At 35.8% G+C, this 27,743-nt stretch overlaps 2 protein-coding genes across 15 annotated transcripts; one reads left to right on the top strand and one right to left on the bottom strand.

Annotated features, from left to right (window-relative positions):
• Nucleotides 1-453: 453 nt before the first annotated feature.
• Nucleotides 454-6,708, top strand: LOC147548653 (zinc finger BED domain-containing protein RICESLEEPER 1-like). 12 transcript variants are annotated; one of them, XR_015237175.1, is made up of 5 exons: nt 454-1,340; nt 3,462-5,398; nt 5,490-5,555; nt 5,688-5,735; nt 6,435-6,708. XR_015237175.1 is itself a non-coding variant. In XM_086667050.1 (5 exons), the coding sequence occupies exons 2-3, from the start codon at nt 3,487-3,489 to the stop codon at nt 5,543-5,545; spliced, it is 1,968 nt and encodes a 655-aa protein (XP_086523176.1). In that variant the 5' UTR covers nt 454-1,340; nt 3,462-3,486; the 3' UTR covers nt 5,546-5,555; nt 5,688-5,720; nt 6,435-6,708. The 12 variants fall into 12 exon arrangements, 6 of the variants coding, with proteins under 6 accessions (XP_086523176.1, XP_086523175.1, XP_086523173.1 ...); XR_015237172.1 differs by having other exon boundaries at nt 5,680-5,720; XR_015237170.1 differs by having other exon boundaries at nt 5,680-5,735.
• Nucleotides 6,709-11,670: 4,962 nt separating this feature from the next.
• On the bottom strand, nt 11,671-17,101 carry LOC147548652 (serine/threonine-protein kinase rio2-like). Of its 3 annotated transcripts, none has more exons than XR_015237178.1 (14): nt 16,796-16,878; nt 16,354-16,501; nt 16,224-16,270; nt 16,059-16,129; nt 15,850-15,963; nt 15,567-15,742; nt 15,389-15,477; nt 15,162-15,279; nt 14,760-14,833; nt 14,572-14,619; nt 14,076-14,202; nt 12,476-13,116; nt 12,153-12,432; nt 11,671-12,018 (listed from the first exon to the last, which is right to left on the bottom strand). XR_015237178.1 is itself a non-coding variant. In XM_086667069.1 (14 exons), exons 2-14 carry the CDS (start codon nt 16,435-16,437, stop codon nt 11,812-11,814), a joined length of 1,407 nt encoding a protein of 468 aa, XP_086523195.1. In that variant the 5' UTR covers nt 16,438-16,501; nt 16,796-17,101; the 3' UTR covers nt 11,671-11,811. The 3 variants fall into 3 exon arrangements, 2 of the variants coding, with proteins under 2 accessions (XP_086523195.1, XP_086523196.1); XM_086667069.1 differs by having other exon boundaries at nt 12,153-12,254; nt 12,967-13,116; nt 16,796-17,101; XM_086667070.1 differs by having other exon boundaries at nt 12,153-12,254; nt 12,967-13,116; nt 16,354-16,468.
• Nucleotides 17,102-27,743: the final 10,642 nt, after the last annotated feature.

Raw genomic sequence — 27,743 nt, 5'->3', positions numbered from 1 at the left:
TCATATTTACCCGCCCGATATCCCGATCGGGTGGCTTGCTCTCCCGCCCGAACCCGCCCGATTCCCACTCCTACCGACCACACCATCTCTGCGACAATTAAAGCTTTCTCTTGCAACTAAATTTTTTCTTGAAGTTGATCTGCGAAATTCATTGAGGATGATTTAAGAGAAAACTCCCAGTCAATTGGTCTGATTTGGGGGATGGAGAAACCCTAAATTATTTTCATAAGGAAGGAGGGAGAGAACGATAGGGAAGAGTGATTAAGGAGATATTCAACCATCTTCCATGAATTTAAGATGAGGCAATAATACACCATGGTTCTGCTTGATTGATGAAGCATCCAAATCCATCAAGAAGAACTCAACATCCTTCAGAAGAGTGAGATGGAACTCGTAGGACCATATCAGAAACTTTTAGGTTAAAATTAATCAATAGTTTAATTGAGTTGAGTTGAAGAGACTCTCTCTAGAAATCTCTCTGTTTGTAGAAGAAAAGAAAAGAGATAAAAAAAAACAAATATCATCTTTTCTAATAGAGGAAAATTCCAGGTATAAAAACAAATAGCATCAAAAGCTTCAATGGAAATTTTTTCTTTCATTTTTTACTTACTTCTTCAGGTTTCACTCAGATTCTGATTTTTCATCTTTTTTTTTTCTTAACTAGTAGATTTAATAGTAGTTCTTTATGATTATCGATAGTTTTACTCTTATTTTGCTTTTAAATATTTTTCCTCTTTCATATTTGTTGTACAAAGTGGTTGGAAGAGTGGCTAAAACTTCCCTACACATCTCCATATGAAGATGAAAAAGAAGATAAAGAAGATGAATATGTTGGTGGTGGTTGTCCGGCAAAAAAGATCACCGGTGAAGGAGTGTGGTACCGATGAAGAGGAAGGAAAAGAATAAAGTACTTAATTTTTTTTTTTTGAGAATAATAAAGTACTTAATTGTAGATCCTTTAGCATGATTTTGTTATTTACACCCAAAGTTGTTGTCCATATAAAAAAGTTGATTGTCCATATATTAGCTACCTTGGTTTTCAGAGGATAAGATAGCCGGGTCAGACCAAAGGTTTCTGACTTTAGAGAGAGAAAGTAGTAATAATCAGATCTAGAGAGAGAGGGTCCAAACTCCGATCCGTCGGGTTGAGATCTAAGTTTGTGGATCCCCGAAACGTTCCCAAACTCATATCCACCCCCACCACCCCACCCTGCTAATAATCCTTCTCTTTCTCTCTCTCTCTTTAAAACTTGCCGGTTCTCCGTTTTACCTATCGGGTCGATTCGCCCGATCATCTCAAGTTCCAGAAACTTTACTTCGTTCTTCTCAAATTTTGGCAGGTAAATATTTTTTCCCCAATTCTTAGATTCAATTCGTTTTCTCTCTTGAAATTCTGATTTCATATTGTTAACTACTGCTGTTATTAATCAATCACATAGCTTCTGAAGTGTTTTTTCTTACCTAATTTTGCCATAATTTCTTCCTCAAATTACTGATCCAGACTGTGGGAAAAAAAATACCCATTTTAAATAATGAATGATATAACCAATTTAAGAGTTTGATAAAAGATTGATTATATTCTAGGGTTTCAGGCTTTCAGCTAAGAGTTGGGATTTGAGAAGAACTTTTAGTGTTGTTTGGTTCTGGACCAGGGTCTGGTTGACCCATTAAAATGTGAATCTTTTGTAGAAGGGGAGAACGGTTTCAGGTGATAGATTTTGAATCACGATTTGAGTTTTTTGAGTTAGGGACATTAGCTTACTGTCGCAGAGTAATGTTTGACTCGACACTGTCGATTTAAAGTACTGGATAGCTTTTGCTCGTGAGTCGTGACATTACTCTGACCGTGTTTACTGTCCGAAAAGTAACAGAGACCAAAAGAATTGATATCAGAGTTCACATTTGTCAGTGTCCAACAATCCATCTACCCCCGTCCGTCGTAACAAAGGGATCCCTTCTCTGTGGAGATGGGAAAGAGACTGCTCTCTCCCCCCTCTTTGTAAGATTACCTTTTTACCATGCTGGTTTCTTGTTTCTTCAACAATACTAGTAAATAAATTTGAATTATCCGTGCTACTAATCCTCCTTTTAGAACCATAAATCCTTTTAGTGTATCCGCTTTCAGCAAGCTTCTTGGTCCCATTTCATGAATATCCATCAATTCCAATTTTTCTGAAAGAAGTACTTCGGAAATCATTCTCATCCATATCATCCAAAGATGAATTAGAGTAATAAGGTGAACAACTATGCCCTTTTTCCTCAAACCCCGTATTTCACTCCTTGAAGGAATTTCAGGTTCACAACTTGAGTTCTATACGGAAGAATTAGACTGTACATCCTTGTCCTCCTCCATACACTCATTAACATCTCTCCTTCTCGGCAAAGCAATTCTCACCAAGTAGTAAGACTAACGACGGAACTCTTCTTTCCTCAACCCAAACTTCTCACACCCTGAAGATTCCGAGGTTCCTTTTGACTGCCTATTAACTTCTCCTCTTGACTTAATTGTGAGATATTTACATTTACAACTTGAATTCCTTAATATTTTAGTCTTCCTTTGGTTACAAAGAGAGTAGAGATAGGGAAACCCCTTTCCCTTGGTTGGAGAAAGGAAAGAGAGAGGGGTTTCTTGTCTCCCTTCACTTAATCCAACCGAAGAGTGGGCTTCCCTTGTTCTGGCTGGATTCACAGATCAGAGCGGGGTGATCGCCCCCCCTTCTCTCTCCTCCCTTGAGAATAGAAAAGTTTCTACTCTAACATTAGTTCAATACTCTTCCATTAAACCCTAGACGATCAACAAAGTCATTCTCCAAGTCAGCACCCGGAACCTTTCTCTGCCTCATTCACAAAATAGCTCTTACAATTTTGAGAGGTCTTAGGCTCAAACATAATCCTTGTGGATCTCATCTTTGTTATTTGGATATGTTTCATAAATGTATTGGCTGGAGTAAATTTCTTACAATTTCAATGCTCAAAATCCACGTTCGTAAGGTATTTGTGCGAAGCTCTTGTATACTTCGTAATTAAACAAATTTGAGACCTGTTGAAAAAATTATATTTTGATATCCAATTCAAACCAGGCAACACTTCTTGTAAATTCTTTACAACCAAAACGCTGTTGCGTGGCTTGGTGTTCTCTAGTACGAACTCCAAAAATTGAGATCCTGAATTTTTATATTAGAAAAACAATAAAATTCATTCTGGTTGTTGCACACCTTCGTTTTGAGCTGGATTTGGAAAATCTGTCCCCTTCATCTTTAACTCAGTCTAATAAGGCTTAACAGGAAAACCTTCATATAGTTGTTTTCTCTGTAAAATTATCTTGTTGGTGTTTATGTTTTGATCATCTACGGAAGACAAAGTTGACTCTGTTTGAAAAATATTTTCTGTTAAACATGAATTTTTGAGTAATTCCATGACCGGGTTTATAATTGTTAGCTGTTGGTTTATTTGATGTGTAGGTTTTGGGAAAATCAAGTCAATGTCATGGAGATTGGAGATCAGCCTGTTTATAAATCTAGTAGGTTGAAATCTGTCGTGTGGAATGACTTTGATAGGGTTAAAAGAGGAGAGGTTATGGTGGCTATATGCAGGCACTGTAAAAAGAAACTTAGTGCTTCGAGTACTAGTGGAACATCACATTTGAAAAATCATTTGAATAGATGCAAGAAAAAGTCCAATCTTGACACACCTCAACAATTAGTTTTGGTTCGAGGAAAGCAGAAAGATGGAGGCGTTGGAAATTTTACATTTGATCAAGAACCGCGTTTTGAGCAAGGGCTGAACCGTTTAGGTTCAATGTTTGATCAGGAAAGGAGTAGATTTGATCTTGCACGCATGATTATTTTGCATGAATACCCTTTATCTATTGTTGAGCATGTAGGGTTCAAAAGATTTGTGGAAAATCTTCAACCATCATTCCGGCTTATGTCGTCTGACAGTGTGAAGTCTGATTGTATACAAATTTATGAGAAAGAGAAAAACAAAGTTTATGACTTGTTGGATAAACTTCCTGGGAGAATCAGTCTTACAGCTGAAATGTGGAATTTGTACCAGGATCATGGGTTTTTATGTCTGACGGCACACTATTTCGACGAAACTTTATTATTACAGAAAAAAGTTCTAAATTTTGTAAGAATTGAGTCTCATTCGGAACAAGCACTTGCAGAGGCTATAATTTCATCTATAACAGATTGGGATATTCATCAGAAGCTCTTCTCTGTGACGTTTGATAATTTTTCCACTGATCATAGTGTTGGTAAAATTAGAGATCGGTTATCTCAAAGTGGGTTGCTTCTGAATAACGGAAGACTATTTCATGTTCGATGTGCAACACAAATTGTGAACTTGATTGTTCAAGATATGTTAGAAGGTTTTCATGAGGTAACCCACAAGGTTCGAGAATGTGTAAGGTATGTTAAAAGTTCAGAACAGAAGTTCAGTGAGATAGCTCAACAAGTTGTAGGTAATACTCGAAGTAGCCTATGTATTGATTCTCCTTTACAATGGAACTCAACTTATCTTATGCTCGAATCTGCTCTGAAATACAAGGATGGTTTTTCTCATTTTCAAGAATGCCATCCTGATGACCCCGTTCCCATAGCACCATCTGATCTTGACTGGGAAAGGGTAAGAACCATTTCTAATTATCTGAAACTCTTCATTGAGGTTACCAACACTTTTTCAAGTATGAAATATCCAACTGCGAATCTTTATTTTCCCGAGTTTTGTGACATTCACTTGCAATTGATTGAATGGTGCAAGTGTTCAGATTTTTGTATTAGTTCCGTCGCACTAAAGATGAAAAGTAGATTCGATACATATTGGAGCACTTGTAGCCTAGTTTTGGCCATAGCCGCTATCTTGGATCCTCGATTTAAAATGAAGTTGGTAGAGTATTACTATCCACAAATTTATCATGCTCATGCCTCTGATAATATAAAGGATGTTGAAAATGGTATTAAGGATCTTTTCCATGAATACTCGATGAGATTATCTTCAGTTGATCAAAGTTTGGGATCTGAAGTTCATAGTAATGGGCTTAATGGTTCCTTAAGCAGTTGTAGTAACGATAGGTTAAAAGGGTTTGACGAGTTTCTTCAAGAAACATCAGATAACCATCAAATCAAGACAGAATTGGACAAGTATTTGGAAGAACCCGTTTTTCCGAGGAATGTGGATTTCAACATATTGAATTGGTGGAAAGTTAATGCACCGAAGTATCCTATCTTATCTTCGATGGCCCGTGATGTTTTGGGGATTCCTATGTGCACGGTCCCACCCGATTTAGCATTCAGTACTACAGGCAGGGTACTTGATCCTTATCGGAGTTCGCTAAGTCCTGACATTTTACAGGCTTTAATATGCACAAATCACTGGCTGCGTAGTGAGTTAGAAGGTAATTACTGATCATTTTTGTTCGAACTTGTCCATTATTTTCTTTTCGCAAGTGTTTCCATATTAACCTGAATCATTTTCTTGTGGCTTAGTATTTGAACCGGCCCCTACCTATTCTACTTCGCCGTTGTGCATTGCTGCAGATTAATATATGCATGGTATGTTTAGGTAGTTCAATTTTCCGTCATTTTCTGTTTCAGTTGGTTACATGTCATTCATTGATTTGTTTCTCATTCGTTCAATGTTATTAAATAAAGTGTGATACCAATTTTTCTTCTTTAGGTTTGCAGGGCAAGATGTACAGTTATGTCAAATACTGGAAGGTATTTCTACCATGGGTATGCATATTTTCGTTTTTTTTTCCTTGTTGAGGTACTCAATTAGTTCGCAAAAATATTTTAAATATCTATTTTTCCTTATTTTCTGTTTCGTTGTAGTTGTATCGACTAGCTATTTATGGTTACTTATTTCCTTGTTGATATATGGCGTTTCAGATGCAAACTTTATAACTACATATGGTGAATTATTCTGTAATGAGTTGGTATTAGTAGTAGGAAAATGGTTCAGTAAGACAACCCTTATTACTAACCCAAAAATCACAATGAACAAATTCATTAAATATATATATAACCGGTCGTATTTGTATTAGTAGATCGTAGTATGTGGTATTAAGATGCCCCTCATCGCTCGCCACCATGGTCAAGTCACGTTCACCTACACGTTAAAAAGCTGAAAAAGTTGTCCAAATACAGGTATGCTACTATGTCAGCGTTGTGCGCTGGAGTATGCCTCTTAACTGTGCTCTTGTATTCGATTATTATCCTGGACACAACACACAAGTATACTATCTTTGTTGCATAGTTTAGGTAGACCAACGCTTGGACATTTTATCCCCCCAAAAAAAATTGAACTAGTTAACTATGAAATGTGGTAGTTAACCACTCAAATAGAATTATATAAGTTAATTGTTAAATTGGAGGTACAAGATCACGAACTTACCCCAAAGTGGTTACGAGAATCTGGTATGTGGTTTGCAGGTGGAAGAGTGTTCAATTACATTGGTCCAAACCCTCTTTTAGACTCCTCCCATCCTCAGCTGTTACCCGGGGCAACTTTGGTCCAAGTATGGTTGCCATGAAATGTTGTTGGAGTTTCTGAACTCTAAACATAGTATACTGATTTTGTAGAGTTCAAACCAGTCTAATTTATTCTCAACTAGTGATGGCAATTTTTGGTCAACTGGATATACTAAAGAATGAAATTTCTGTTCAAGTGAAAGTTTCGGTAGATATGATGAAAATAGTTTGGACATTTTGATTTTCGAAATTTAATTCCTTTGGTATGAAAACGCCAATATACTAGGTTTCTTTTCAACAACATACTTGAGTTTTGTTAAATATCTCTAAAAATCTTGGATTTTGAAGAAATACGTGAGCTTAGGTTATAAGGTTTTAGAATTCTAAAAATGATTGCTCTGTTCGTGTTTCGTGGGATACCCACAGAATTAGGTCTCTCAGAGACAAAGTCACCACGAATTTCGGGGTTTGACCTTTATGTATTTGGAAATGATGTGGGTTGTGCTGATGTAAAAAAATTGTCAATCTGGTATCAGTCAAAATAACGAATCCATGATGTTGGATCCCGCTTCGATAAATCATGATCCCCCTCCTTTGAACCTGGGGGAAGAAACTGCAAGGAGTCCAGTCTGTCAGACGCTCAAAGACAACCAGATTGCCTTTGCAGCTAAAAAATTTAGTATTTAGTGAACTATGGAGTTCGTATCTGCTTCAAAGGCGAGTTAATGACCTTTTATAGACTGCTTTGGCCGACTGTTGTTAGGCACCGTGATTGAGGCGGTTGAGATCCACCTTGTTGGATTGAAACTACTATTTCGTAGGTAGAGAAAGATTAGGGTTTCTCTTTGAGGTTATCATGTATCTTTGATATTTAGGGGTTCCTCTGTTTTAATATCCTTGATAGATATCTTTTCGAGTTCTGTAGATTCTTCAGGAGATGTTTCCTCCTTGGAAGACTCTTGAAGACCAAATTAATTAAACACTTCAGATGCTCATCGACTAAGATCTTTTATGGGATTAAGTCGGTAAGCGCTAGACACACTTCTATCGCTTCATATTTTGGGATTGAGGTACCGGTCCTGCCTACTTAGACTTCCCTAGCCTTCTCGTGAATTACTGAGCAGACCTTTTGTATTTAAGTCAGGGCGAGGATGAACATGAAACATTTATTAAAATATTATTCCCTTCGTCCTAAATCGAATGACCCAATTTCCTTTTTGAGTTGTCCCATTTTAGTGTCCCATTTCTAAAAATAAAGAAAAGAACTTTTCGTTCTTTCCAATAATACACAGTACTATAAATTTAATGACAACTTAACTTTATTTAAAAATAAGTTAAAACTTTCTCATTGTATTGTAAAAAAGTTATTAAGGGTACAACTGAAAAAATCATGTTATTTTTAGAGTCAAACTCTGATTAATAATGTTCCCTTCAAAAAATGAGTTTTCAAAATAGGTCATTCATTTGGGGGGTGTGGGGGGGGGGGGGGGGGGGGGGGGGAGTACAAAAAGTTAGATGCAAGTAAATATTTACTGGGACAATCTGAGATGCGTCAGATTGTCCTAAAACTATACAAATTTAAGTACCCAACAGAAATGATAGGAACACATATGACTCTAAAGACACAGAATTTGCTTAATACGTATTGAAATGTCACCGCAACATATGGGTGGTCGAGAAAATAAAATAAAAACTAACATGTGAAGGTAGAAAGATATATGAAATTGTTGATGTCAAAATTTGTCAATCTTGAAATCAGTCAGAGAAAAGAGACTCAATGTTGGATCTCGTCTGAATGGATGATTCACCTTCTTTGGTTCCGCTCCTGCTCTTAAAAACCTGCAAAGAGTTCAGAATCTTCTCTGTCACTCAAGACAGTCAGATTGCCCTTTCCAGTTAAAGAATGGAGAACTGAACCTTAGAATCAGTGTAGTGAACTTACCTTCTTCTAGGTGATTTGATGTCCTTTTATAGGCTTGTTTAGACCGACTGTGGTAGGTGAGATTGAGGTGGTTGAGATCCACCGTTCGGGATTTAAAGCATAATTAAGATTTTGGCCGACCGAGATCTTTGAGAAGATTCGCGATTAAATTGGAAATCGTGTGGCGCGCTTTTGCCTTCCCATGTTCAAGGGTTTTAGGCGTCGGCCTTGCTTACGTGGACTCCCTGTATTTCTCGCGAATCATAGAGCAGACCTGGTTGTATTTAAGGCAGGACACAGCTGGAGCTCCTTAGATGATCTTATCGATATCCCGATTCTGGGTTTAGGTGGAAGACTTCTTTAGGCTCAGCTGTCATGTTGCCTTGAGACAGGTTGATCCGTCAGACTTTTGATTATTTCTTGATTTATTGACGATAGTCAACTGGTGACCATTTTGTGTCATCAGAAATATGCCTAGAGCAGTTGTTTACTGTACAGTGGATATGTATTGCAAAATGGTTTATTTGAAGTATAGGATGTTCTGTACTGCACACAAATCTGCAGAAATTGGACTTCGTCAGATTTTTTTGTCTAGGGCTCATTTTTCAAGCTCGTTGGTCCTCTCTAGCTTCTGCTTCTCTCTTTGTTTTTGCCCTTGTTGAGCGTGAGTAGACAAGTGTTACCATTTTTTATGAATTTTTCTGTTCGTTTTTTTTATGTTTGTTTTTTCACCATCTGCACGAAGCACACAAGCATAATAGAAATCACATTCTTATGAATACATAACCAAAAAAGTCATATTTACTCGTACCACAAATTAGGATTGATGAAAATCAAAATCAAATTGAGCGGTGCTTATAGATGTTGGTCCGTTGATTTTTTGTTTTAAAAAGAAAGAGGTTTTGTCGAGAGAGAAAGCTCCAGTTTCAGTCGAAGGAAAGAGAGTGTTGGTTTTAGGTGAGGGAAGGAGAGTTCGATTCCAGACGAAGGAGATTTTTCATTTCAAGTGTTTTAGTTTCGATTTTGTAAAGATGAGATTAAGGTTGTGTTTGATTGGAAGTTGGGGAAAGGAAAGTAAAAAGAGAAACTGGTTCTCCGTGAAACTATTTCATTGAGAAAGTGATTATTCGAACATTTTTCTGTTTTGGTTGAGTAGAGAAAATAATATTGTTTTCTTATTTCTAAACTTTACTTAGGTGTCGTTTGGCAACACTAAAATAAGTTGTTTTTTACTTATTTAAGTAGAAAAGTCAAAAAGTTAGTTTCGTACGCAAAAATTACCGACTTCATTTAAGTTAAAATTTGACTTTCCTTCAAAGTCAAAATTTTTAGCTTTGGACTTCAAAGTAAAGTAACTTTTTTTTGAGACATGCATGAATTTTACTTGACAAATTTTTTTTTGTCAATCTCCGCTCTACCACAACTAAACTTCTACCATACCATTCTACTCCCACCACCACCACAACAAGCATTGCACCTCCCCCACCACCACAACAAGCATTGCACCTCCCCCACCACCTTACCTCAACTACGACCATCACACCTTAACCACCACCTTCGTACCACCACCACCATTCACCACGACAACAACCATCTCGTAGCTCCACCACCACCACCACCACCACCACCACCACCATACCTTCACCGCCACCATACCATCACCACCACGGTACCTTCATCACCACCACCATACTTCCATCATTACCACCTACATATCTTATCCACCACCTTTACCACCATCACCATACCACCACCATAACTCCGTCACTATCACTCACGTACCTTATCCACCACCACCACCACCACCACCACCGTATTCTAACCACCACTGTATTTCCACCATCACCACCGCCGTACTTCCACCACCACCATACTTCCACAACCGCCATCGCCACCATCATACCTCCACCACCACCCATACCTCCACCACAACCACCACCATTGCCACCATCATACCTCTACCACCACCATCATTAAACCTCAACCACCACCATCATTAAACTTCAACCACCACCACACCCCGTAACCATACCTTCATCGCACCACCACTACCACCAATATCACCACTACTTCGTATACGAGAATAATCGTGTAAATCATAAACAAATTCAATTAAAATCAAGTATCTCTTTGAGAAAGAAAAATAAAATTACCAAAGTAAATTGAGTTACCAAACTAACTTTTAGACTTTTTTTACTTATAAGTAACATTTTTGCCAAATATACTTTTGAAACTTTTTTACTTTTTTAAAGCAAAAAAACTTCTATTTTTGGTTGCCAAACGACACCTTAGAGCTTAACTATCAAATTTATTGAAATAACTTGTTAGGTATCACCATAAATTTTTATTAGTTCTTACAAGTCTCGACTAGTGATAACAATAGATGCCGACACATAATTGATCATTTTATAATTGTTTAAGAACTCTTGAAAACCGTTTTGAATCATCAAATTTAAGAGTTGGGAGTGGGATTTCTAACTTCAAAGAGAAATAGAGAATACTTTGCTTCAAAATTATAATGGACTAAAAACTTTGGGAAAAGCAATGACAAGTTTTGTGGAGAAAATAAGAGAACATGCAAAATTGAACCCCTCAAACACGTTAGATTTAGCAATCAAGAGATCAAACATACTCCGACAATTAAATCCCCTTTCACCTCTGTTTCTACTCAAAATCAAGGAGTTACTATTGTTTTTTTTTTGTCAAAAGAAAACACCTTTCCATAGTTGAAGAAAACAAATTTGGAAGAAGAAATTGATTGAGATGATGATGAAGTTCTTGGAATCGGATTTGGTGAGGGTAGAGTTAGAGAGAAGTTAATGGTTGAAGAAGATTTATGAAAAAACTTTGCCTTGAAAAAACCGTGTATTTATTAGGATATAAAGGTTTGGTCAAAGTTGTTGAGAGAAATATGGCGAGGTGGGTAAGAGGGTAGTAGGAAAGAGATTCTTAGGGGTGAGGTGGGTCAAAACTTTCCCTTATTTCATGGAAAATTAAGAAACTTTTGTCACGGTTAAGTTTATGATTCCCTAAAAATCCTAACAAACAGATAGAAATTTAATATTTTAGAGACACTGTTTCTATTTTCCCCGAAAAACTCCCAATCAAACACACCCTAAATGAAACTGGAAAGAGAACTTTTCTTTTTAGAGAGAGAAGAAAACAATTTGATTTGCAGAGGGCTTGGGATGAAAATTGATGCTGGACCCGCCTTGATAATAAATTTTTGGAAATAAACTTCCAATCCTATTTTTATGTTTATGAAAATGAAGCAGATAAACAAAGCAAATCGTTTAGATAAATGTTGATACAATAAAATTAAGAGGGCTAATATACATGTCTGAAGATATTTCTATTTCAATCCACTGAGCTAATCCTTTTTCTCTTCCTAAGGAATGGGGGAACAGGGAACCACCATCACCAACCACTTAATTCCTTTTTCTGTAATTTGATATTGCTAGAAGAAGCTTTCCCACCCTTGTCCTTGTATGAGTTCCTAGCCGTGACAGTTTTCTTTCTCCCTCTGTTTGCTGCTGCAATCGCTCGCCTTCTTTGCTTATTTAATCGTTTCAACAGTTCCGGGTCTTCACCACTTCCACTACTTGAACCACCATCTTCTTCCTCCTGAAACAAATGGCAAGTCATACTAAATATAAACAACTTGATTCTCTAATATATCTTCCTTAACCCAATTGAAGTGATTTAATTCTTCTATTTATTAGTTAGATTTCAAAATTTTCCAAGTCGTAATCGCATACCTTCTCACTTTCTTGAGAATCCTCATGTTTATCTGTAATGTTCGAGCAAAGCTCATTATCCTCTGGAACATCATCACCATTGAAACTGGCAGTGGTCTCTTTCTGAAAATATCAGATTAATGACATAAATATCAAGGCCAAGGCACACTTCTTTTCTAAACCAGAAACTAAATGTTGGACTATATAACAAGACGACAATTGAAATGTAGACTTCAAGAAATTGTCTACATCCAGCCATTATTCATCAATTTGATTTCATTTCTATGGTCTTAAGTACACCCTCATTTATCCTCAACAAAAAAAAAAAAAAAAAAAAAGTACACCCTCATTTAAGGAGAAGTATGGATTCTGATTCTGTTACTATGTTTTCAAGCATAGATATGGGTGAGATTTTAGCCCGCGAAGTCATAACCCGACCAAATTGTCCAGTCGGCTTAAAGACACCGATGTCCGACTCCGACCAGTCCATGACTATGTAGCCTCAAAACTAAATGGACGGGTAATATCTAATTGATTTCACCGACGGGCCCGATTTTCACACTGCCTGTCCAACAGGCTAATCAAAACTCTGCCCAAACTGCCCCTGTCGGGTTCGAAGTACTCAGGGGCACCAACCTGATTAACACCCTGAGCAGAGTCAAAAATCCCCTACCACTTTACATCCAACCGACAAGTGCCAGATCCTTTACACAAGCGGAACAAGATACCATCTCAACCCTAACTCGTACTAGTATAAAAAGGCCAATACCCGCCAGATTCCCACCCCTATACCAGACTCATAGGATTACTTTGTGACACGAGTTAAAAGCATTACCAAGTGCAATGAATCCAATCTACTGATGTTGGAAATGTTGCTATCACCAAATTGGCAACCTCTATCTACAAAACTATCATCATCACCCTCCTCGTCGCAGTCACCATCATCCTCAGAACTTTCATCTGTTTGGTTCCCTCCTTCAATAAACTGCATAACCATTAATTCAAACTTTTCAAAATAAATAAATAAACTGCATAACCATGTAAAGATAAATTCAGATCAGTTAGAGAATGCAAAACACATTTTAGAATTACAGCAAAGGTGGCAGATAAAGCATTACGGAAAAATTCAGCAAGACAAGTACAAAAGGATAAAGCCTCATATTTTGAGGTTATAAGATGTTGCTCATAAATGTTTTGACATAGTATAGCATTGGTAGATGTATTACGAATACTCCTTTTTTATTGCTTAAAAGTGTCGGATACTTGCACATGATCGTGTTCTAGAAGCAAAAATTGTGAAGATAAATAATTGAATGACTTGGCCAAAGAGAACTATTTTACAACAGTTTTTGTTTGCTCTCAAGAACACGAGTACTTTTGTCAGGTACTCAGGTACAGTACAAAGAAATCCGTAGTGATACCCATGTTACATAGTTCTGTCGCATTGCCTTTTGCCCTGATCAAAATATGTCACAGCCAAAAAGATAACAATAATGAAATAGAACAAGTCCTAAAGAGTGTCGAATACTTGGACTATTGAAACTTGAAAGGACTATAAAACAACACTCCACTTCAAGTCTTCTGTGTTTATACTATTTGTATCAAAGTTAGATTGGATATTTGGATGTGAAGGAAGTGTATATAATTGGATAAACTAATATCTAAGACGAGTAAACACCTTATTGCTGTTCAATTTGCTGCTCACCATGTCTTGAAACCTCGTACAATGTCCATATCAGTGTTTATGTCACTTATGTACGCTCTTTGGTTATTTTCTAATTCAAGCTAGTGCAACTGTGCGAGAACATAATCATGAACCATTCGGTCTATTTCATGAAGAAAGGACCTCATTTTCGCAGAATCTTTATTTGATCATTACAAGATAAAGGAGAATTTGCTTTTCACACCAAATAAGATAAGAATTTTTTTTCTTGTTAGTTGTACCTTCTCAATTACTTCATTGTCCTTTTTAGTAAAACCACTAGCAGCAAGTTTCTTGTCTAGGACATCCGCAGATTTTGCTATACACGAAAAGGTAGGCCTGCCATTTTCCTCTTCGTCAAGGTTGAACCTGGAAAAAATGATGTATGTAAATTATACATAGGCCTAAAAAGTTGTCTCCTTATGGTGCTTCCAAAATTATATAACATTATTTTTTAGGTACAAAAAGGAGCCGCAGTTCAAAATCAGTGAATAATGAACTTGAGTCTTTAACCTCGTATCTAAATAGGACTATGCTCAATTGTTCATATTGGTTAAGGACATCTGAAAGCAAAAAAAACAAAAAAAAAAAGCATTTTTTGTAGGCAAGTAGGGAAAGATCCGACTGAAAAGCAAATTTATGTCAATAGCGGGTGACATGTTTGAAACTGTTTTATAAAAAAAAAAAGCATCTTCTGATGAGCAATTATGAAATAGTTTACGTAGTTCCACCCCATACCTCTTGCAAAAGAACTTAAAAATGCACTGCACGTCACGGTCGAAGTACCTAAAAAGGGGTGAAACAGAATCACAAAATCGAACATTTAGAGAAAGCCCAACAAGAAGCAACATAAAGATACATAAATTGTTAACCTAAGGTACACTGATCTTCAAGAAAAACATTATAAAATAACAAAACATACTTACATCTCAGCATTGCGATGAGAAACAGATACCATTTGGGGGAAGTCAATCATGGTAACTTTCTCGTCATCATCAATCTACAATAAAACAGATAAATAAAGACCCCAATATGAAAATAGAACAATGAAACAAATGCAAAACTTGAGAACTTCCAAAGCCCTTGCACAGTTGAGAACATTCTCGCATGAACTAGGTTCAGTTGGATTTTTATCGTAAAAAATGTTCAGTTAGGTTAAATGAAATTGTACAGTAAGCATAGTTAAGAAAAAATTTGGTGCTAAACAAATAAATGCATTAAGCGAAATGGGAGAAGAGAGCAAATCAATCTTTCTCATAGGCAAAATCTGATAATATCTATTCCAACCTACAAATGAAGAAAACATTTTGAAACTCTGAATTACATACCATTATGTTAAATTCATTAAAGTCACAATGGATAAGTCCTTTTTCAGCCAAGCGAATGACAAGTCCGATAATTGTTTCAAAAACCGTGTCAGGGTTTTGCAGTTCCTTCACTTGCACCCTATACAAAAAGAGAAGTAAAACCGTAATTGGTATGACACTAAAAGCCAAAGAATAATTGACAATCATTTCATAGAAAAAGAAGAAAAACGTCTCAAAGAAACTCTTACAGTGGATAACCTTGGACAAGTGACATAATAACACAATGTCTATTGCAATCCACAGCATTTGGAACAGGAAACCCGTTCTCCTCCAACGCCTGCATAAGTAAGCAAATATATGATACTCAATATCAAGTCAATTATTTATTACTCACCACCCTGTTAAAGAGAAGAAGCAGTAAGTAACCTTCATGAATGCAAATTCTTTGAGTGCAGCAAGTCGTGACAAGTACAGCCAGTTGTAACTACTGCGGTGCAGTAAATAATCACGCTTGGCTTTGACAGCCCTGAAAGAGACCCTTCCTAGTCTATGCAACTTCATTGCCAGAATTGTACCATCTTCGGTAGCTACCTCAAATATATCTACACGATGAAAATGAATTAGTAAGACGTATACGTATTTTGAGAAATTTCAAAAGCACTTGCTTGAGATTGAACATTGGGTAACACCAAAATAGAAGAGTTTTTACCAGACTCCTTCCCAACACCTATTTGACGGCCGACAGAAACAAAAACTCCGCGATTAACCAAAGCTTTAATTGCAAGAAAATCATAACCTAGATAGGTTAGGCGAAATCCATCATCTGCACGTAGGATAAAAGAGAAAAGGGTAAAGAAGGTGAAAAATGAAGCAAAATGATCAAACGATATTATTTCAAAAAAACATACACAAACTCACATTTGGAAGAATCATGATGCAAAAGCTTGTACTTGAGGCAATTTTTCATCACCTTGTAAGTGCCTCCATGTCTACATTTAATTATAGTGGATAAAAATGTGAATATAAGAGCAAATTATCATGGGTGTCGTACTCATACTTAACCAAACAAAAAAAAAAACATACTTTAGGGCGGCGATGCGGGTGATGAGCTCAGTAGGTACAATTTCATGCTGAAAACACAATCATATTAAAAGTGAATGGTAAAACTATGTTAGACAATGAGAGAGAGAGGGAGAGAGAGAGAGAGACATACATTCCTCATGCCCATCTCGACGGCGGTGAGAACCCTAAAATCATCTTTGGAGAGATATCTCAATACGTTCACGTCCAACTTCATTGTGCTTTACCCTCTCCTGTGATCCTACTTCCTGGTGTTGTGAGTGTTAGATAAAGGTTTTTTTCTGAGAGAAGAAATAGAATAACTTAATCAACATCCAAATTAAACCCATACCTGACAAATTCTGTTACCCAAGTTTGAATCCAATAAGCTTATTAGATATTCATATATGAAGTGATACTATTATCAATACGAACAATTTCAAACAAAAAAAAAATTGTTTTTCACAGGATTTACTTCAAGAACGAAAAACACTACAATTAAACCAAATAAGCTACAAAAATGTAGTGAGTGTGAAAACCTTCTTCATCGATTCAAAATGAAAGTGAAGAGATATTAAAGAGAGGAGAAAGAGTACCTGAAAAGCTTCAAGCGAGAGAAGCTGAGGGGTTTGGGAGGACTTTGATACAGAGAGAATGAGACAGAGAAACCCTAATTCCCATTCAGCGTCAGCGATCATCTATAGAGAGATAGAGATGGAGTGCCTATAAAATAGAGGGTCTATAATCTCTGACCCAAGAACAAAGAACCTGGGCTCAAAATGGAGATTGAAATACTAAAGCATTTCAATCTCTGACCCAAGAACAAAGAACCTGGGCTCAAAAAAAATGTCTATATTCCGAAGTCGACAAAAAAGACATGATAGAATGAAACTTAAATTGCTAATGATTTGGTTAATCATTTTCAGAATTTATTTAAGGAGGAATTGGTAAGTATGTCCCCGATGGAGATATTTAAATGCTTATAGAGTGATATCACCTGAAGATCTAAGATACATCTCGAGGATGCCAACATCGGAGGAGATCGGGGAGGTTGTAATGCAAATGGGGTCAATCAAAAGTCTTGGGCGTGACAGATTTCGATGCTCTTTGTACCAAAATAAGTGGGACATTGTAGGCAACGATCTAGTTTAGCACATTCAATCCGCTTTTGCCTTAGGTTCGATCGATCTTTCATTAATTATACAATCTGGCCCTAATACCTAAGGTTAGTCATCTGAGTATGGTCCCGGATTTCAGGCCAATCTCACTCTGCAACTTGATTTATAAATTCATCACTAAATTAGTTGCAAATAGGATGCGCCCATTCCTTGAAAACTGCATCATGCGGGCACAAAATGACTTTGTTCCTAATAGACATAATCCAGATAATATCATCATTACTCAAGAATTGATCCACTCAATGCAACACTCACATGCACGAAATGGTGCCTTCTCCCTAAACATGCACATGGCAAATGCATATGACATAGGCAATTGAGATTTTCTTAAGTCAGTTCTAATCGCCACGAGTTTCTCAGGCCAATTTCTTGGCTTTATAATGTCATGTATTACCATTGCCCATTTTAACATTCAAATCAACGGGAGTCTGTATGGAGACTTTGTGTCGACTAGGGGTCTTAGATAAGGGTGTCCTTTGTCACCCACCTATTTGTATTAACATCGCAATCTCTGTCTCTACTCATCCATTACTATGAATCCTCAGTGTCCGTACATGGGTTACAAAATGGTTTAACCCTTCATCCATAAGGGTAACCGACGAATATTCCTGGTTTAGCTCGTGTGTCAAATTTATTTGTAGCATTGACATTATAAAACACAAACACCTGAAAACGAGGAGGGTCGAGTAGTCTGGTGGAGAGTCATATAATCATAAGGGTACTTAAGAGATAAAATCAGAGTCGACATCTGATTAATCAAGTAGGTTGTCGTCTTTAAACACTCAACCCAATAACTGAGGGGGGAGGTTAGCTTCAAAGCGCAACGCATGAGCGACATTTGACAAATGTCTATGTTTGTGTTTAACGACTCTATTTTGTTGTGGAGTATGGATGCTACTGCGTTGATGAATAATACCATTAGAATGAAATCAAGATTGTAAATCCATAGTGAGAAACTCAGTTCCATTGTCGGAACAAAGAGTGTGAATAGGGCATGTGGATGTTGTTGCAGAATTAGAAAAGATGCACTTTATAGTCTTTTGGTATTGTTTAACTGTAAAATTAAAGAAAAATTCCAAATATTTCTTAGTCTCATACTTGGACTGCATAAGGAATGTAAAAGTATATATGGCGTAATCATCCAGTAATGTGAGAAAATATCGCTTATTTGTAAGCGAATGAACATGAAAGGGTACCCACATGTCAGCATGAACTAGTTGAAAAGGTACTTTTACAGTTTAGATTGCTTCGTCATAGGAAAAATTGTACATTCATGCATGGAGTTAAAGTGCATGAAATGAAAAGCTGAGATAAGTGTTTGAGACAATCCAAACTAGGATGTCCTAGTCCGCGGTGCCAAAGGTATTCAAGTGACTTATGGAGAGTAAGCATTGGAGATTTATGGCGTGAAATGTACAGGTATCCAACTTCATTAACCTGTCCAATCAGACGAGTCGTCAAAGGGTCTGAAAGACACATTGAGAAGATGAGAAAGACACAACATAATGTAAGTCGGACAAAAATCAAATTAAATTTAAATTGGAATGTGATAAACATTTTAAATTGGTAAGGAGTCAGAGAAAACCACCTTACCGATATGTTTAACCAAAAACGTGTTCGAATCAGAAGTCTGAACATAAACTGTTGGAGGAGCTAATGCATAAGAACTAAAATGTGTAAAGAAAACCAAACGTGGTTAGAAGAACCATTGTCTGTAATCCATGAAGTATGGTGGATGGAGAGAAAGGTTCCCGAGAGATGTGTCGTAGCTGTAGGGCTATTGTCACTAGTATTTCTACAGGGGAAAAAATCGTTCTCAATGAAGGAGACGAAATAAGAGGCATGGGTGAATTCAGTCCAGGAAAAGAATATCTGTAAAAACAAAGATTTAAAAAGTAGCAGAAAGTAATTAACGATGGAAATAAATAGTGAACCAATTGTAACGAAGGAAAGATGATAAGTCATAGGTGAATTAAGTCTAGAAAAGAATAAATCACCCGAGCTTCGAGATAAAATTGAAATGGAAAGTCCGCAAAGGTGTGAAAAGAACAACACTGAGAAATAAACCAAAATTAGGGTGCAAAAAGATGACATAAAAAATGATGTCTGAAAAATGACTACGACATGGGAAGGTGGGAAATATATCAAAGTAGAAAGAAGAGTATTTGTATAAAGTACAAAAGAATAACAACGACGTTAAAGAAGTGTCACAACTGCAAAACTGTTGGGTATATGATTGCGACTGTATTTCTGTCACAAACGAGTCAAATATTTCCGACATGAGAATATGTGGTTAACAGAACTGTCACTATTACGTATCGTCGAAAATTAATGGAAATAGAAATTCCAGAAGGAGAAGTCGCCCGGAGATTTGCCTGAACTAGGGTTTTTGTAAGAAACCAACAATGGTTTGATTATGGTTGAAAACGAAGAAAGGGTGCTTCAAGGAACCCTAATCATATAGATCTACGTAAAAAAGAGTTGATCGACTTTAGCCACAAATCTCTCGATCTGATAAAGAAAACTAGCATCAGTTTGTGTTTCTAGAGAGAAAAAAGGGTTCTAGAAGGATCAAATAGAAAAAGAAGTCGTTACAATGAGGGTATGCCTACATGACCGTTAGGGGTCGTTTTCGTACCGAGAAAGAGGGTTCTAGAAGGATCAAATAGAAAAAAAATTTGCCAATGCGGGTATGCCTATAAAACAGTTAGGGGTTGTTTTCGTCGAAGAGGTGGTTGTTTCAGCGAAAACCAAGAAACCCTAAAGTATTCGTCGTCGGAAAAGACAAAGGGCTCGTCTTCCTGTTGGTCAGGTAGTTAACAATCGCAGACCAAGTCAACGCGGGCAAAAGGGGTTTGCGGTCAAAAGTGGTTGACTTAGCGAGGTAAAAAAGTGAGGGTATGCGGTCAAATGTTGCTGACCAGGTCAGCAAGGTCAAACTCTATTGGCTATGGTCAGTTTGGGTGTAGGGACCGAGTAAACCAGGGTTAGTCTTTTTGTTGGTAAATAAAATTAATAGATCGATTCGGGTTGTTGTTTTGGAACAAAAACAGACCAAATCTGATATCTTATTAGTTCAGAAATAAAAGTATTCAAATTCAGGCCTTTTTGAGGTCTAGAAATTGAAAAATAGTGAAAAATAAAAATGGATAAACAAAAAAAAACTGACCTTTGTTGATGGAATGAATGCAGAGAATATGAATTTATAAAGAACGAAAAGATTCCCCGAATAATCTTCGAAAAAAAACCCTTAAGCTCGTGATACCATGTGAAAATAATAGCCGTAAAAATAACAATTGCTTTTGCACCGAAATATTGAGAATCAACGGTAAATTTCTTTGATTAGATTGTACATGTACTTTGAGACTTTTACAATGAGATAAATTGACATAATTGGAAATATGGAAAAAGGTGACTAACTCTAATGACAAATATAAAAAATATGATTCTATATACAAAAATTAATCTACTTAGATTTGAAGGCAATATATTTGTTAATCTTCCTTTATTCTTGCTATGTTACTTCAATACTTCTTCTTCTCCATCTGAACTGACTCTGACTAATCAATCTTCATTGATAGACCTCAAAGATGTGCAATCACTGCTGTGTTCTGAAAATGAATAGGATCTTCACCATAATCCTCATGAACTTTGTTACAGCTGGTTTTTTCTCTATTCTATAGAAAAACCTTGTAGCATGATTTTTCGTCTTTTTTTATTCTAAGGCTTAGGGAGAGTTTTGGTTTGATTTCGTTTGCTTCTAGATATGTTTTGAGTAACTAACTTCAACGGTTTTAATGACAACCCTCGCCTACCAATTATCTCAATTTGATTTATCAAATTTCTTATTTTGGTTCAGAAGCATCTAAGAGCATCTCCAATGCAACACTCAAATTCTAAAACTTAGAGTACCATATAAGATTTTTTAGAGTTTCTCTTTAACAACCGTCTCCAATGGAAAATTCAAAATGAAATCTCTAAAATGATGTGGGAAGATTTGTTTTAGAGATCATTAAGAGAACATTTCAAATTTAGAGTGTCCTCTCGAGTATCTATAAGTTCCACATAAGCAAATCAGTTAACTTTAAGTCAAACTATAAGTTTTACAGTTTTTCTTGAGTGTCGCATTGGTAAAGGTTTTCTAATAGAGTATCTTTAAATGGACATGTAGGAAATAAATCATTTAGAGATCCACTTTTCACACGTGACACCTAGAATTTTAAAGTTTTCTTGAGTATTGCGTTGGAGAGGCTTTAAGATTTTGAGTATGTCCAACCCCCGTCACCACTTCTTCACGTCGATAAAGGTCGTTGACAAACGACCATTGTCAGCGAACTTTCAAAGCAAACAAAACTTTCTTCGTCTTCCTCCCACCACAAGCATCAGTGGCCGACCACAACCATTTCTCCCTTTCTCTCTTTCTCTGCTTAAGCTCTCCCTCTCTCTCTCCAAAGCTTACATGAAAGCTTTATAGAGAGAAAGAGAGCAAGGAGGAGACATAAGTAGAGAGAAAAATGGTAGTGGTGGACTAGTGTCGTGGCTGAGATTTTGGGGGTCTGGTGCGAGATTTTAATCGGGGGCCTTAAAAAAATAATATAAACACAAATGAAAACACAAAATATATAAAATTACAAAACAGTTTGACCATTATCTTTAATGACATCATGCAAAAGATAGTATGCAAGAATTTATGCATGAAGGTAGTATTTTCATAACTAATTTGCTTAAACTTTTTTGAAATCTTATAATGCAATAATGTAACAAAGACACAATTCCCTGCTACAATGGACAATTACGATGATTTAAATAAATTTTCAATCATATGATTTCGAGAAGTATTCATATAACGAAATATGCGATTAAAAGAGATTAACAATAAATAAGAATTCAGTTTCTGCATTAACATATATTGAGAAACAAAAGAAGAAATGTGTAAATTTCAAAGTGAAAAATAATCAACAAATAAGTATCAAGAATCGTTTGTGCGTACATCAATTGTCTTTTAAACTATCCAACAATTATAAGTGATTCCAAACACTAGTTAAAACTGATTAAGATAATATGACTTTATTAAATTTCGGATTTATTAGGTGGGTTAAAACCGGAAATTCATACCAGAAAAGATATTGGTATGTGTAATGGACAATCCTTGATTATAGATATTTTTTAAGAGGGATGCCTTTATATTGTAGGCTTAGTAGTTTTGATTCGGAAGAGATGTCCTAAGAATGACCTAGGTTAATCAAGTAGGGAGACTATATAGACACTTTAGGGGTATACATTGGCCTTGGCCCAACAGCTTGAAGTGTCCTAAAGGATATCTCTTAAAATGTGATAACAAAATAAATGTTGGTAAAGGGACTTGAACTTGTAACCTCTTGCGCGCTCATTGTAACTACGTGCCGATAAGGCTACCTCTAATATTTGTTAAAATTTTACTCCTACACCTACCTATATGACTAGATTTTCCCAGTTGGCCCTTCAGGTGACGGGGCCCGGTCGCACCTCTGGCACCCCTCACCCAAGCCCCTGGTGGTAGTCTGCTTGTAAAAGACGAGGAGGAAGAAGAAATAAGAACATAATTTAATAAGACCTTCGAGATCTTAATAATAACATAACAGGATGTCTTGCAAACTGGCTAGCCACTTTGGGTGGATTTTTGCAAACTAGATTGGCTAGGTCGAGAAACATGGCATGACCTGGGGCAAGTCTATAACGAGTGGAAAGTTCGTACCATGTGGGGTAGGCTAGTGAACCTAAGTAATACCTAAATTAGAAAATATACTGCTAGTGGTGAGACCGAGGGTTATATCAATTGAACACCTCACACGCTGCTTTTCCCTTACCAAAGTCTGGTCAAGGAATTTACTTTCGAGATATTTTCATCTATCATGTCTACTGATTTTTTCACCTAAACCAAAGTTTCATTCCTTAGTTATCGCTACAAGATCGAAACTTTCTCTCATCTAAAGTCTGCTGGATAACTGAAAGTTGAATATAAGCGACTGAATTCTAGTAAAATGCTAAACTGCTCTGAACCAGAATAAAAAAAATTTCGAGTTCAGGCAAAGCAGAGAAGAAAATAGCATGTGAATGTCATAGACCTATGTTGGAAATTAATTCAATTTGAATCGGTATCAATTGCCATTGGTTGAAGATAATGGTTGGAAGATGAATCAAAAGAGGTTTCATATATTATTATGCACTAAATTATAATATTTAAGTAATAGTATTATTGTAGTAGTAGCTACTTATGTTATGGTATATGAAAAATCAAGAGTATTTTCATTGAAATATATTTAATCAAAAATTATTTTGGGCATCTATAAATACCCAAGTTAGTAATTTATTTCAAGCAAAGAGTAAGAAAGAAAGATAATAGAAGTAAAAAGTTTTAGCCATCTTCTTATCTCTTGTCTAATTTTATTTCCAACAAAGTGGTATCCGAGTGAGGTTGAAAAAATATTTAAGAGAAAAAAAATTTGAGGGAAAAATTTGTGTGAGAGATGTCAAGTAGTAGTAGCAACATGGTTACACTAATTCCTCGTTTCAATGGAGAGGATTACGATTATTGGAGCAACAATTTAAAAGTGTTGCTTAAATCGATGGATTTATAGAGTTATGTTAAGGAAGGTTTCACCATTCTCAATAATGAAACTAACGATAGTCCAAAAAATGTGTTGAATGAAAATAGAAAAAAAAAGATAACACAACATTGTTCCATATTTATCAAGCAATTGAGAGGTTGGTGTATGAAAGAATTACTAAAGCTGAAACTTTGAACCAAACATGAGAGATTACTCAAATTGCATACAAAGGTGAGGAAAAGGTACATCTCCAAACATTGAGATCGGAATTTGAAAAATTAGAAATGAAGGAAAATGAAAATCTTGCCGATTATTTTACAAGAATAAATTTTGTCACTAATTTAATGACATCTTATGGAGAAATTTTGGGAAATGAAAGAATTGTTGAAAAAAATTCTTCGTAATTTACCACAAAAATTTGATTATGTAGTGGTGACTATTAAGAATCAATAGACCTCTTTTCAATTTCTTTAAAAGATTTACAAGGAACTCTAAAAGCACAGGAGTTTACAATTAACCAAAGAAATCCTACTCTTCCCGATCAAACTCTTAAATCCCAAACTACAAATATGGGAGACAGTGGTCGTGGTAAAAAATTTTGAGCAAGAGGTTTTCGTGGTAGAGGAAGAGGTAATTTTTACTCAAACAACTTTGATGCTAAAGAAGTTACTGAAAATCAGTATTATAATAGAGTTAGAGGTTGTGGTTATCAAAAATAAAAAAGGAAAAGATGGAGGGTATTTTGAATGTTATAACTGTCATGTACCTGGTTATACTGCTAAAGAATGTTGGTATAAACAACAAGATAACTATAATGCATCTGGTTTTATGCATGAAAATAATGATGATGCAAATGGTAAGATCATCCAGAAACTTTGTTACTTGCATGTTATCATGATACTGATGTAACTGATCATGTTTGGTGTTTAGATAGTAAAGCTAACAAGCATATGACAGGTAACAGAAATTTATTCTCAAAATTAATTGAGTCAGACAGTGGACAGGTGAAAATTGGAGATGCTAGAACCTATAAAATAATAGGTATTGGTGAAATTTCTTTTCACACATAATCTAGAATTATTGAAAAAATATCAGAAGTTTATTATGTTCCTTGCTTGAAAAATAATTTGCTTAGTATTGGTCATTTGTTAAGGAAAGGATATGATATCCATTTTCATGTCAACACTTGTTTCTTATCAAGAAAAGATCAACGTGTTGCAAAAATTGGAGTGACACCAAATAATATGTTTCCCCTTGAACTCCAAATTGCTAACAAGTCTTATTTTTCAATTGTTCATGACAATGAAATTTGTAAGTTGTGGCATGATAGGTATGGACACTTAAACTATGAAAGCTTGAAATTGCTAAAAGTGAAACATATGGTTGATGGGTTTCCTTCATATGAAACAAAAGAAGTTTGTGAGGAAGGACAACTCGGTAAGCAACATAGAGAACCATTTCAGAAAAAAAACATTTGGAGAGCAAAAAGACCACCGCCGAAATTGGTACATTCAGATTTATGTGGTCTATTTCCTGAGTCTAATGGAGGTAAATATTTTATTACTTTTGTTGATGATTTTTCAAGAAAAACAGAGTGTATTTGATGAAAGAAAAATTTGGGTCGTTTCAAGCTTTTAAAGAATTTAAAGCGAAGGTAGAAAAAATTTCTGGTTTCCAAATCAAAATTTTAAGAACTGATAGGGGACGTGAGTATCTTCTTATTGAAAAATATTACAAATAATATGGTATAAGGAATGAGTTGACTATACGATACATACCACAACAAAATGACTTGACTGAAAGGAAAAATCGTACAATCCTGAAAATGGTAAGATGTATGCTTAAGAAAAAACAATTGCAATAAGATTTATGGGTTGAAGCAGTATCTTGTGCAGTTTATTTGATAACAGGTCTCCTATTAAAAGTTTGAAAAATTGCACACCTAATGAAACATGGTATGGTGTTAAGCCAAATATTAGTCATTTGAGGACTTTTGGTTGTGTTGCTGATGAATATATTCCGAATGCACTAAGAAGAAAGTTGGATGATAAATAAGAAAAATATACTTTTGTAGGCTATAGTGAGAGGAGGAAAACCTATAAATTGTACAATCCAGAAGATAAACAAAATAGTGATTAGTCGAGATGTTTGATTTAATGAAAAGTGGTACTTTTCAACCAAAAAGTAAGAGTCGTAATTGGTCTATAGCTGAAGATGAAAATGATAGTGAAATTCCTTCATTTTCTATTATTTCAATCAAATGATGATTTATCTCAAAACACACCACGAAGGAAGACAAAAAGTTTGAGGGAAATTTATGACTCAGCTAATCCTATATTTTTTTCTTTCTTTGCAGGTGAAGATCCAATTTCCTGTGATGATGTATCTAAAGAAGAAAAGTGCCAAATAGCCATGAATGAGAAATAAAATCATTTGAAAAAAAATGAAACATGGGAACTTACTTATTTGCCTCCAAACAAGAATTCAATTGGTATGAAATAGGACTATAAAACAAAGATTAATCCAGATTGCTCTATCAACAAGGACAAGGATATGCTTATAGCAAAGGTTGAAAGTAAAAAAGAAGGAGAAGATTATACTGAGGTATTTTCTCCTGTCTCTAGACTTGATACAGTATTATATCTCTTACACCTCAGAATAATTGGAGCATCTTCCAAATGGATGTAAAATCTGCATTTTTGAATGTCGTGCTTAATGAAGAGGTTTCTGTTGAACCACCTCTTGGTTTTATAAAGAATGGAAAAGAAGAGAAAATATACAAGTTAATGAATGCTCTTTATTGGTTGAAGCATTCGCCAAGAGCTTGGTATCATCGAATTAATTTTTACTTCGAAAAAATGGGCTTAAAAAATGCCTATACGAGCACACTCTCTACATCGAGGAGAGTTCACAAAATTTCATCATTGTAAGTCTTTATGTTGATGATATAATTTTTACTGGAAATAGCTTGAAGATGTTAGATGATTTTAAATTGTCTATGATAAATGTGTTTGAGATGACCGATTTGGGGAAAATGCATCACTTTCTTGGTATAGAAGTTCATCAATCTCAGAAAGAAATTTTTATATCAAACGAAAGGTATGCAAAAGAAATATTAGAAAATTCAGAATGGAAGATGCAAATTCAATTTCCAGTCAGTGTATTACAAGTTTGAAGTTAAACAAAGAGGGGGGGAGGAAAAATTATTGATTCCACCATGTTCCAAAGTTTGGTTGGAAATTTGACGTATTTGACAACTACAAGACCAGACATTATGTTCGCAGTAAGCCTGGTCAGAAGATTTGTGGAAAAACTATATTCTACTCACTGGGAGGCAGCAAAGAGAATTTTACGATATGTGAAAGGTACAATTGACTAGCATTTTTATGCAGCAAATATTCCCGTTAATCTTTTTGGCTATATAGACAGTTATTTAGCACAAAGTTTGGATGATAGCAAAAGTAATTCAGATTATGTTTTTAGTCTTGGTAGCGGACCAATTTCATGGAGTTCAAAGAAACATGTTGTTTCTCTTTCTACAAATGAATCTGAATACATAGCTGCTGCATTGGCGGGATGTACATTGTTTGGTTACGAGGTATTTTGGAAAGTCTAAAGCATGAACAAGTTACTCTAACAACGTTATTTTGTGATAATTGATGATACATAAAATGGTCACCGGTTGACTGATGTCAAGAAGTCAAGAGAAGACCAAAAACCCAACGGGTCAACCCGTCTCAAGGCACTAGGACCGCTGAGCCCGAAAGAGGTCTGTTACC

Source organism: Eschscholzia californica, unplaced genomic scaffold, assembly GCF_041429995.1.
Source record: "Eschscholzia californica isolate CP2 unplaced genomic scaffold, dmEscCali1.0.p SCAF_3, whole genome shotgun sequence".
NCBI classification, from domain to species: domain Eukaryota; kingdom Viridiplantae; phylum Streptophyta; class Magnoliopsida; order Ranunculales; family Papaveraceae; genus Eschscholzia; species Eschscholzia californica.
This window is presented reverse-complemented; position numbering and strand designations above follow the sequence as displayed.

Bases quoted from the DNA above. Each gene is read 5' to 3' on its own strand.
- LOC147548653 (XM_086667050.1), top strand. From the start codon at position 3,487: ATGGAGATTGGAGATCAGCCTGTTTATAAATCTAGTAGGTTGAAATCT. The intron at 5,399-5,489 runs GTAATTACTGAT...CTTGTGGCTTAG, and splicing joins GCTGCGTAGTGAGTTAGAAG to TATTTGAACCGGCCCCTACC.
- LOC147548652 (XM_086667069.1), bottom strand. From the start codon at position 16,437: ATGAAGTTGGACGTGAACGTATTGAGATATCTCTCCAAAGATGATTTT. The intron at 16,130-16,223 runs GTATGTTTTTTT...AATTAAATGTAG, and splicing joins ACCCGCATCGCCGCCCTAAA to ACATGGAGGCACTTACAAGG. The intron at 14,620-14,759 runs GTAAGTATGTTT...ACCCCTTTTTAG, and splicing joins TCTCATCGCAATGCTGAGAT to GTACTTCGACCGTGACGTGC.